Below are 11,772 nucleotides of genomic sequence, written 5' to 3' on the forward strand. Positions count from 1 at the left end.
TTTTTGGCCCTGGGCTAGGGTTAGGGTCTCCTCAGGGTTTGAGGGATTACGACCTTTGGGCCCTGGGCTAGGGTTAGGGTCTCCTTAGGGTTTGAGGGGTCAGCGCTTTTTGGCCCTTGGCTAGGGTTAGGGTCTCCTCAGGGTTAGAGGGGTTAGGGCTTTTTGGCCCTGGGCTAGGGTTAGGGTCTCCCTAAGACCCTAACCCTAGCCCAGGGCCAAAAACCCTAACTCCTTGACAATCGATATTTGGCCAACTTGCGGAATATTTGGCATGCACTAATAGAGTTTTTTAAATATGTTTGTATCTGCACAGCTTTTTAGTGGTATCTTTTATGTTATTTGATTTTGCCTGTTTTTCTTTGAATAAATTTTACATATTACCTTCTCTCTCATTTTTTAATGTCTGAAACATTTCATCCTGGTCATGCCTCTGTATCTCTCACCCTCATCCCTCTTTTCCTTTCGTAATCTCTTCATTCTGGATTTGCATTTATTTTGTGTAGATGGTGAGTGTTTTTTCTTTTTTTTATCTTTTTGATTTTTTCCAGTATGTATCTCCTCCCCTGTCCTCCCTTTCTTTTTTTTACTTTCTTGTCTTACTGTGGTTTCCTCCCTCCCTTCTCCTCCCCCCTTCTTCTGTGTTTCCGTCCAACAGACAGCAGCGACGGTGACCTCGAACTTTCCATGGTGCGTCACCAGCCGGAGGGCCTCGAGCAGCTCCAAGCGCAGACCCAGTTCACCAGGAAGGAGCTCCAGTCGCTTTACAGAGGCTTCAAAAATGTACGAAAACAGTCGGCCCAGTCAGACGCAGAAAAATAACTCCTTAGCTGTTCAAACAGTTGATATTTCCCTGTTTTTGTCATTATTCTGCTGCAGAGTGACTGTGTATTTACAACAATGCCATCATTACTAGAATATGTCAAAATAAAAACAGGAATGGTTTATAAGCAATAATGTTTTTATTATAATTTTCAAAAACAGGGTTTTTGCATGATTTATCATGATCTCATTTATTTCTATTTAAATGTTTACATTTTCAATAATTAAGAAGGGATAATTCACATTATGCTTACTAAGACTGATAACTATGACACAATATTGCTTTAACCATTGTTAAACTTTTAGTCTTTTTAGATGTGTTAATTTCTTTGTCCATCAACAGGAATGTCCCAGCGGGTTGGTGGACGAAGAAACGTTCAAATCCATCTACTCACAGTTTTTCCCTCAAGGAGGTAAATCATCTATCTTCAAAGTGCAGTTTGTGAGATAATAATAATAATAATAATAATAATAATAATAATAATAATAATAATAATAATAATAATAATAATAATAATAATAATAATAATAATAATAATAGAAATGTGCAGCCTGTGTATCTGTCAGATCACAAGAATAGAAACATAAGTCTGTAAAACGAACAAAAATAAATAAAATCAAATGCTACGGACTGTGACATTTCAATCCTTTACTCAACATTTGCTTTCAGATGCGACCACATACGCACATTTCTTGTTTAACGCCTTCGACATGGACAGGAGCGGCTCCATCCGATTCGAAGTGAGTACATCAGGAGCTGGATCTTCTAACTCTATATGTTTTCATTATTGAAATAAAGCTAACAATCACCCTTTAAACTGCGTCTGCAGGACTTTGTGTTAGGACTGTCTGTTTTGCTCAGAGGTTCTGTCACAGAGAAACTTCGCTGGGCTTTCAATCTGTATGACATCAACAAGGACGGCTACATTACTAAGGAGGTACAGTCGATGGGGAAAAGCTCTAAAAACAAGCTGTGGTGACTTTGTGCATACAGATGGGCTGTTTCCTGTTTCCTGCAGGAGATGCTGGCGATAATGACATCGATTTATGACATGATGGGCAGGTATACGTCACCCAGCGTACGAGATGATTCTCCATTTGAGCACGTGGAGAAATTCTTCCAGGTAAAACCTCAGACTGATGTGGTTTTTATCCTTACATCCAGGTATTTTACTAATTCAGTACCACAGTCTGTGTGTGGGCTTATTGTTTGTTGTTAAGAACTCTTAAATGAGTTGGACCCCAAACCTGTTTGGAGAGGCAGAAAGATTGCAATCTACTTTAACTGGATCTATTTAAATCATTCAAAACTAATTCTCAAAATCCCACCTCAGTTACCCCAGGGAGGACGGGAACAGCTCTGGTTTTTATGAAATTTAAGAAATCACTCTATCATTGGAATTTAAACATGCAGCACTAGTGAAACAGGTTTTTATTCATTTTTTAAAATAACTCTTTAAATGTTTGGACCATCAACACACAGTATTATAAAACTAGACCAAAAGTCCACGCCTTCTGTTGTTGTTGGGATTTGAAGCCAGCAGGACCCGATTTATGGGAGACACAATCATTGTGCTACGTGATATTATTTTTAAGAATGAAATACCTAATTGCACCCAAACATGTCAGCAAAATTAATATTTGGACATACAGCAGCGATGTAAGAACTGCATGAATCAACACGAGCCAACACCTGAAAAAATTATCTAAAACGTCTTTTTATTATGATTATCATTTATTGTAATAAGGGTAATGCCCTGGTCATTAATGTGGAAGGGTTGGGACTTAGAAGTTCTGGGTTCTCTTACAGTGCCCAGATTCTTTAAATGTTGATGATTTGGACATGCACCTTCTCTGGCATCCATCGGGGGATGCTAACACACCCTCCACACCCCTATTTCCCATGACTTTGCTGCTTCTCCATCTAATGTATCTCTTTTAATCCAGGAAAAATGTCTTATTGAGTCATTATGTTTACATAAGCTTGGTTATTTAGCTTGTTCTTTTTTTTTTAAAGTTTCTAATGTAATTAATGTGAAATTTTCAGAAAATGGATCGAAACAGGGACGGAGTTGTGACAATAGATGAATTCATAGAGACCTGCCAAAAGGTAAAATCCTCTTCAAGCTGACAAAATTTACAGGACAGCAACTGTTTATTTGAACTGTTTCTTCTTGTCCCCTCGTTCTTCCCTCAACAGGATGAAAATATAATGGCTTCCATGCAGCTCTTCGAGAACGTCATCTAGTTTTTGTAAAGAAAATTGGATCAGTAACACCTTACAGAGCTTCCAGCTCCATTATTCCAGCCTGGATAATGTCAGTGGAAAGGAGATTTTAGGCCACAAAAGACAAAAAGTCACATGTTTATATAAACAAGTTAACACAGTTTGTTTTTTTCCATTTAAAACTGGAAACTTGTAGTAATGTGCAGCATCCATTGAAATATCTTTCAAAGCAGAGTTTTGTTTTGTTTTGCATTGAAAGTTTCATTTTTTGTTTCTGCATGTAAAATAAATCCGACCCACGTCACCACTGCTGGATGAGTGTTTCCCTGAAATTAAAAAGCATGAGCACTATGAATGCAAACTAAGGCTTTTTGTTTGTTTGTTTAGCTTTTTGATATTTAGACAAGTTACTTTATTACTATAAAAAAAAATACTGCGCTGTGAACTATTTTGTCAGCTCAGTTGTTGTCAGTCTAAAACCTGCAAAGATAAAGATCCATATTGATTCTACTGATTAGTGTTTATTTCCTAACTCAGAGAGTGAGAAAAGTGTTATATCCTTCCTACATTAATATAATTTTATTTGTAATATCAATTTTCAAGGATAAAAAACCTAAGATCTTTTAAAAACAGTCGATTGTCTACTTTGAAACAAAGTAAAACCAGTAATTAAGTTTGATCGCTTCAGATTTTGGATAAATGTAACGTCTGTCTGCATAACTCTGATTCTCATGCGGCTGTTTACAAGGATGATTCACTGCTTAGCTCAAATGTTCAAGTTTAGCTCAACAAAACTCTCATTGATCAAAATCTGCCCTAAAGAGGCTTCTCGAAACCCACTAACACAAAACAGATCAGTCACATGAGAGAGCTCCTCATTCTTTAGCCGTCTGAAGAGTTTTGTCTGTCGCCACAGCTTCCTTTTTGCTTTGTGTCACTTTTCTGGTATTTCATACAAAAAAAAAGTCTTATTCCCTTCCAAGATTACACATTTCAGCCAAAAATCCTGAATTCAGATCCTGACCATTAACTAATCGACCAAATCTGTCCATAACTTATCCTAACAAACTGACATGAACTCCTTAATGGAGCTAATAAAACTCATTCTCATCACCTGCCACCAAAGACAACAATGTTTTTGCTTGTGTGAGTTTGTGTGTGTTTCTTTGATCTGTAGAGTTAGCAAAATATCTCATGATCCACTGCTCAGGTTTTTAATAAAACTCCCAGACAGAAATCCTTACATGCACATCTACAACTGATTATCAGCCCAATTAAAGATGTCCACCTCAGCTAATCAGCCTTAGCCAATACAAAAATTGCTACATCTGAACTCTGAACTTTGGTGTGGTAGTAGCTGAGAGTCATCCCGGTCTGAGTGCTAACATAATATCGCAGTATTGCAGTATAGCCTAAATGGCTATAACTCCATTTTTTCTTAATATAGGATGTTTAAAACTCTGCTATTAAAGGGTGATATGCATTTCTTCAGGGAATGTTAGGCCTTTAATTCTAGCTACAGTTTTTTCCCCCAAAGGAGACATGCTGAAATAAAACTCTAAAGCAGCTACAACGTGGTTCGCTGCAGGTTTAACCAGGTTTTTTTATTTGCTCAGTAATGGGAGAAAACACGCCCGGTCAGCAGAAACAGTAAAGCTGTTCTTTTATTAAACCTCTAGAACCAACAGCGGCGAGCAGAGGTTTGTTTTGGGGCGGGCCCTCTGTGGACGCTGGATGGAGGTATAGAAATGATAATAAAAACAACGTGCTGCTGTGTGAGAGCAGAGAGTTGACAGAGCTGCTGCTTCAGCATCACAACCTACCTGCGGGATCAGTCAGAACGGTGAGCGTTTAACGCCATTTATTTCCTTTTTCACTGATCCGACACGTTTGATGTGACAAATGCTTCAACACTACTACTGTTTAAAGAATGTTGACAAATGTAATATGAATCTAAGAATTTACTCAAATGTTTTTCATTTTATGGCCAAATCTTTTCATATTCTGAGTAAAAAACGAGTTTTAAAGTTATAGTTTTATTATAGAAATCATAATAGGTTTTTATTGCAACAAACTTTTTCATGTTTTTTTTAATTATTAAAAACATTTGCAGTATTTCAATTTATTTTACACTTTTAACAACCATTTTACTTGTTTGGTGTTAACTTTGGGACGGCCTTCTGACGTGTGCAGGCTTTCCTGCACTAAAGGTGGGAAAATCTATGAAAATATTTCATTGTGGCTCAAAGCCAAAATGAAAAGAAAAAAAAAAAAGCTTTTTGAAAAGGGAGGAATCTGCATCACAGCTAATCCTAGTGTTTCCAGAGGATGTGGATCGTTCTGGATGCCTCTTTTGCCCGTGTGACCATGTGACTTTGTTTGTGCAGGAACAACAAATCAAAAGCCAGTTTGAACCCTTGCCAACACTTTACATCCTCTGACTCTCACATTGTTGATTGTGGTGTTCAAAGTATTTCAGTATCAGCTTAATATTCTTATAATTGCTGTTTTGTGACGTTCGCAGCTCTCTGGCGATGGCTGCCCGGCTGAGGCTTCTCTCCTTCTGGGTTTTGTTGTTGCTCGTGGCAGCTTTGTGCCCGGCTGCGTACAGTAAGCGAGGGGGCAGCTCCAGGGGTCGTGGGAAAGGTGACGGTGACAAAGTGTCCCCCTCCCAGGGTCGAGGCCTCCCCAAGCAGGGCCTGAAGTGGGCAGGAGCGGCGGCAGCCGGCATGCTGGGTGGCACAGGCACCGGCTACGGCCTCGGGTTCCTCGGAAAACCAAAACACAGCTCTGGGAACAATCACAAGACTGCTGCCTCTGAGCAACAACAACCTTATTACCAGGAAAACCAGAGATACCACAACCAGTCTCCGTGGAGAGCCTTTGTTAGAGGAGCCGCCCCGGCTAATCGAAACATCCTTCTCACACTTGGTTATGTGGTGCCTTTTCTTATTGCAGTTTGGATTATCAACAAATAATTGTGCTCAATGGTATTTAAAAGTGAAATTAAAGTTGTGAACGCACAATCCTTCCTGGTGTTTCCTGAATTATACAGCTAACTAACACTAGATGATCACTGGGGTCATGTTTTCCATGATTTCAGCATCTTCTTGAGCGTAAAATCACCAGACGCCTGGTATATAAGAAGGTAATTTTAGTATCACTTGATGAATTTCAAATTATTCCTACACAATAATTGAAGGTATTATGAAAAGATAGCATTGGAATGAAATGGAAAAGGGTTTTTAATGCCCAGTAATATCATTAAATGCCTTTGTGTGTGTGAATACCCTAAACCCCCCAAAATGTTGAATATTAATTCAAGGCAACTGTAATGAAAAGCAATATTTTCCCTGGCCCAGCCTGAAAATATCAAGTATTTATTCTTCCAACGTAAGTGACAACTTTCTGCAGGTCATTTCCACTAGTTTTGGTCTATTTTCTTTAAACAAAATGTAAAAAATACTTAGTGTATCACTGCTAAACACAAATAAGTCTTCAGTACAATAAAAATCAAGCTCCAGGTTATAAAACCCCTGTCCAAATCTGTAAATATGTAAAACAAATGGTCCCATTTGTGTTAAAAACAGCACATCATAAACTGCACCTTATATTTTATTATGTATATGTATGCTATTTTAATATTTAATTAGGTACATTTATTAGAACTATTTAAAAATGTGTCAAATTTGATTGTGGAATCGTATGAATCAGACACAGAAACTATTTTGGACTTTTTTTTTTATTAAACACATAAACATCCGTGTTAGTCATAGCTGTTGATGAGTATAAAATGTGGATAATTATGACTCAGGAGGAAAATAAAACTTCACCCAGACCTCTACACTTATTAACTGTTACAGAATATCCAGTTCTGGAGGGAAATAAGTGCACTTTTTACAGATATTCTAGTCTACGTATGAAAGCAAAAACAAGAATTTCACATGAGCTTTAAACAGCCAGAATCCATCAACTTAAACTGGTTGAACTAAAGTGAAAGACCTGCAGGATAAGAAAAAAATATACATATATTATTATCAATAAACACATAAAGGGATGTGTACAATCGAGTCAAGATACACTCAACGGCCACTTTATTAGGTCCACCTTGTCAGTGCCAGGTTGGATCCCCTTTTCCCTTCAAAACTGTCGTATTTTTTCCTGCCAATCATTCAACAACATGTTGGTAACATTCCTCAGGGATTCTGGAACTTATTGACATGTTAGCGTCACACATTTGCAGATTTCTGAGCTGTTAATCCATGATGTGCATCTCCGTTCCACCACAGCCCAGAGGAGCTCGACTGGACTCAGAACTGGCTGTTTCTGAAATGACATTAACAACTACGCCACATTCAGAGTCACCTAAATCCTCTTTCTGCCTCATTCTGATGCCTGATTTGAACTTCAGCAAGTCATCTTCCCCCCGTCACCGCTGAGCTGCTGCCCTGTGATTGGCTGATTAGCTCTCTGTGTTAACAAGCAGCTGAGCGAGCGTACCTTATGAAGTGGCCGTTGAGTGTAAATTGTACAGACTGATCATTGAAAGCCTGCAAAACTAACTTACAAAAAGCCTTTTTGTTTTTAACAACACGGGGGAGATAGAAAAAGCTTAAAGAAAGTGGTTGTGGGTGTACACCATGACAAGATCGGTACAAGTAAAAACAAAAAATGTATTTACAGAGTCAACAAAACCTGACCTTTGACTATCTCACTGTGCTGCAGGAAGATACAAGTGATCAGAAGACACTCCGTCAAACTCGGGATAAAACAGCCTGGAGTGTTTGTGTTTCATAAAGTATGTGAGGAAATCAATTTTATACCCAGCAGTAATGAATTAGCATCAGTGCGTTCAGTAGTCTGATGGCTTTCCAGCTAATGGCTAAACACAATAACTGAGGGCTAAAAGTGGTAAATCTGGTGGTTAAAAAAAAATTCATTGCACATTTTAAACAAACATTGAAGCTCATCGTCAACTCGTGTTCACAACAGCTGCAGGAAAAACAGCAACAGAAATAAACAATGTCTCTTTTTTTTCTATCAGGGGGTTTTACATGCAGGAATTGGCAGAAGGTGATACGAGTAAAAGGTATGTCAGGAGAGCAAAAGCTACTTTTTACACTGAGAAAACCTGCCGTCTTATTATGTCTTCTGTTTGTTTTAACAAATGAAACACTATCCTCTATTCTGATACATTTTCTCCACTGTCCAAAACGTCTGGAGCATCAAAGGGGGGTGATGTTTCATAATCATTCGTGGCCGTTTTTGTGACGAGAGTTATAAAACGATTTATTTTTCGCGTTTTGCATTCGATCAGCTTTATTTCTTCTTCCCAATGTTCTTGTTTTGAGGCTGATCTGTATTCTGGCCTTTAAACTAATCAAAGCAGCAGTTTTGCAGCGGATGGGAAACACGTTGCCTCAGGGCTGGACTTGATTTTATAAGAATAAGAACAACAACAACAAAAAAAAAGTCCTGTTGGCTCTGGTTTAGGGAGGCAGTCGAGACCAAAAATCTGCTTTGCTTCACCCATTTTCCTACAGCTGTGGTATCCTGAACGCTCATCATTTGTCTTTAAAACTGGCCTAAGAACGGCTCCCCCTACGTTATCAAGACGCAGGCAAATCATGCAGGGCGTTTAACATTTGCCATTTATTAAAAAGTGAGAAAATTTTTTATCTTAAGTGGTTTGTATTAAAGAAAAACAAGTGATTAAACTACATAGGTGGCATTACTCTGAAACTGGCTTTCTATGCATTCGGTGCTCCAAAATATCAAGTCAAATTGAATCAAATTTATTTTAGAATGAAAAAAAATATCAAAGAGCATTTAGTACAACGCATAAGTAAGTCTTCGGAGTATTTTAAATGGAATGCTGCCTTTCAAACCAGACTTCCTGAGATTGTAAACACGTTAACAATCCTCTTAACGTTTGCCACTTTTCTGCAGCAACATAGATGGTTTCATTACTAAGTCAAGTTACACAGCTGTGGATTTGACTGTGAAGATAAAACACCCAAGCTTTTCACTGATCATGCAGATATAATGGGAGGCAGAGGAGACCACTTAGGATGTGAGATGTGAGCAAAAGGAGTGCCTCTCCTCTTCCTCACTGCAGCAGGAGCATGCTGGACAGGAGCACAAGGCAGGAAGTGAAAAGCTGAATCACCCCGCAGCTCATAGGACTGCTATTGCGCTGAACCTGCGGATCAAACTTTTTTTTCTCCAAGAACTGCTCGGAGTAGGCCATGTACTGCTCCACGCAGCGCCGGGACTTCACCTGGTCGATTAGGGCTGGGTACCCGATTTCCTCGATGCCGACCGTGTCATTATCCTCCTCGTCGCCACTCTTGGGAGCGGATGAGCTGCCGTCCGGGCTTTTCAGGAGGTCAGTCCTGTTCATGCAGCGCTTCATGAAGTCCTCGTAAGACTCCGCCCGCGGGGGAGGCTTGAAGACGTAATCTCGCCCATAATCTTGCTGATCTGTTGACTTGGTGCCGTAGCGTTTGTACATGTAGTTGTTGTAGTAGTACTCTTCTTCTGGGTTGCGGAAACCAAAATGGGGTCGAGGGAAGCGCCCCAGTCCGTATCCAACCGCCATTCCGGCCACGGCGCCAACACCTGCCGCCAGCATGGCTTTCTTGGCAAAACCTGAGCTCTTGGGCTGATATCCCATGCTCTGCACGGAACGGGAGAAAGGGGACCCACCCATGCCATGGCCTCCGTATCCATAGCCTCCTCCACCAAACCTGGGGCTGAGGATCTTATTATTTGGGTTCCAGTTAGGGTAGCCGCCAACTGCTCCACCGGGGTAAGCGCCTGCACCAGGTGCTCCCCAACCCTGCCCCGTATTTCCAGTCCTGACTGGGTAACCACCTGCTCCTGGGTACTGGTATCCATAACCACCAGGATTCACACCTCCTCTAGCTGGGTATTGGTTAGGATTGTATCCTCCACCTGCTGGATACTGATTGGGAAAATTCCTTCCAGGGTTGTGGTTTGGATAACTTCCTCCAGCAGGGTTAGGGTTAGGATATCCTCCTCTGCCCGGATATTGGTTGGGGTTGTTGCCTCCTGCTGGGTAGCCTCCAGCAGGAGGGTACTGATTGGGATTACTTCTCCCTGGGTTTTGATTAGGATATCCACCTGCAGGATAACCACCAGGATTCTGGTTTGGGTTGCTACCAGCCCCTGGATAACTTGGATTTTGCCTGGGATTTCCACCCGGATTAGTGTTGCCAGTTCCTGGGTAACTTCCTCCGCCAGGGTATGGGTTCTGGTTGCGATTGGGGCTCTGCGGCTGCCGAGGGTAGTTTCCTGACTGAGTGCCTGATGTCTTTGTATTCGTCCCACCCCACTTTGTCGAGGAGGTTTTCTTGCCACTGCTGCCACTGCCTCTTTTAGCCCATGTTGGTTCTGTGTGCAGGAGGGACAAAACAAGGAGCCACAAGAGCCCCATCTCACATAACCTCCCCATCATGACCTTAAGGGGAAAACATGTCAACAAAACAGAACAATTAGGAGTCTCAAAAGCAATCACTATTTGCCGTGTTTCTTTTATAATAATAATAATAGGATATAGACCGTATCTTTATTAATATGAGTCAACAAGCTATATATGCAATTATATAACCATATTAAAACGCGGTCACTTGGCCTAATGGAAAACAGTCTAATTGAGCTTGAAGGACTGAATCAGATCGCTATGTTTTATAATATATCTAAAACAATGATTTATATAAACATAAATATGCCGACATTATCCGCCGACAACCTGCTATCACCGAGTAACCACCATCACTGCATTATTGCCTCATTCTGTCCGACCATTAGCTTTACAATATCAAAACACACGAAAGGCTTGCTTTATCTTGTCGTCAAGGCAACCCGCGAGAACTAACATGGCAACGTCGTCCTTTAATAAGACTGAATTTTCCTCATATTACTTACCGTAATTTGGTGGATTTTTTTTTCTTTAATGCGTTTGAGTCGGTGAAACTGCGCCTGTCGACCTTCCTCTTTATGCGCTCTGTCTGAGCTAAAAGGCTCGGGGCGATTTGGTTTCGTCCGGTCGAGGTGCGCTCGTTTTGTGGCTCGGAAAGCGCCGTTCGGGAACTAGGCGGGAGGCGGGAACGCGTTGCTGAAACCCTCCAAGGAGAGACGGACGATAAGTAAACGCAATCGAGTTTTCAGAGTCATTTTTTTAAACCTTTTCGCTTGTTAATCGATACCAGTCTTAAATGTCACCAATAGACAATCGCTATTTCCAACTTAGCTCCGCGCTGTCGGGGTAACGGCTGTCATCAGTCAAACGTTCAGAAAGCAAGTGTAACACAGGAGCCATTTTAGTCAAGCGAATATATAAAGAAACGGTTTGGCATATTTCAGTGAGACTCTGTGGGTATGGGCGCCCTCTAGAGCCCCCTTTACTAGATTGTTGTTTAGAAATAAGTCTTGCCCTGAGGGCCGTTAGGTTCCGTTATTCAGAACGAGCGCACGTCTGGAACATAACAGGTGTCGCGCCCTGTCTCGGGAGCGCGCACAAAGCAGGAAAAGCGGATGCACAGTGCATCACTTTTTCCACATTTTATGTTACAGCCTTGTTCCTAAAATGGAATAAATTCGGGGTTTTTCCCCCCTCAATGTTCTACACACAACACCACATAAATACAACTTGAAATGTTTGCAGGTTTAATAAAATAAAACTAAGATATCACACGAACATA

The 11,772-nt window shown here is 40.6% G+C and overlaps 2 protein-coding genes and 1 long non-coding RNA gene across 5 annotated transcripts in view; 2 read left to right on the forward strand and 1 right to left on the reverse strand.

Annotated features, from left to right (window-relative positions):
• Positions 1-3,350, forward strand: part of LOC108232571 (calsenilin) — a 13,571-nt gene extending 10,221 nt beyond the window's left edge. For all 3 annotated transcript variants that reach the window (XM_017410469.3, XM_025004702.2, XM_037979310.1), the window contains 7 exons: positions 656-780; positions 1,163-1,232; positions 1,490-1,560; positions 1,650-1,757; positions 1,839-1,943; positions 2,867-2,929; positions 3,020-3,350. In XM_017410469.3, coding sequence (XP_017265958.1) covers positions 656-780; positions 1,163-1,232; positions 1,490-1,560; positions 1,650-1,757; positions 1,839-1,943; positions 2,867-2,929; positions 3,020-3,067 — 590 coding nt within the window. In that variant the 3' untranslated portion in view covers positions 3,068-3,350. The remainder of the gene's footprint in view (positions 1-655; positions 781-1,162; positions 1,233-1,489; positions 1,561-1,649; positions 1,758-1,838; positions 1,944-2,866; positions 2,930-3,019) is intronic.
• Positions 3,351-4,756: 1,406 nt separating this feature from the next.
• LOC108232659 lies at positions 4,757-6,072 on the forward strand. The gene is made up of 2 exons (XR_001808466.3): positions 4,757-4,889; positions 5,571-6,072. It is a non-coding gene; the product is annotated as an uncharacterized LOC108232659 (long non-coding RNA).
• Positions 6,073-6,768: 696 nt separating this feature from the next.
• Positions 6,769-11,462, reverse strand: LOC108232725 (translation initiation factor IF-2-like). The gene is made up of 2 exons (XM_017410717.3): positions 10,997-11,462; positions 6,769-10,529 (listed from the first exon to the last, which is right to left on the reverse strand). Exon 2 carries the CDS (start codon positions 10,524-10,526, stop codon positions 9,156-9,158), a length of 1,371 nt encoding a protein of 456 aa, XP_017266206.1. The 5' UTR covers positions 10,527-10,529; positions 10,997-11,462; the 3' UTR covers positions 6,769-9,155.
• Positions 11,463-11,772: the final 310 nt, after the last annotated feature.

The sequence above is a fragment of the Kryptolebias marmoratus genome, linkage group LG14 (genome assembly GCF_001649575.2).
Source record: "Kryptolebias marmoratus isolate JLee-2015 linkage group LG14, ASM164957v2, whole genome shotgun sequence".
Lineage (NCBI taxonomy): Eukaryota > Metazoa > Chordata > Actinopteri > Cyprinodontiformes > Rivulidae > Kryptolebias > Kryptolebias marmoratus.

Excerpts from the sequence above, each read along its gene's own strand:
- LOC108232725 (XM_017410717.3), bottom strand. The coding sequence starts at position 10,526 with ATGATGGGGAGGTTATGTGAGATGGGGCTCTTGTGGCTCCTTGTTTTG.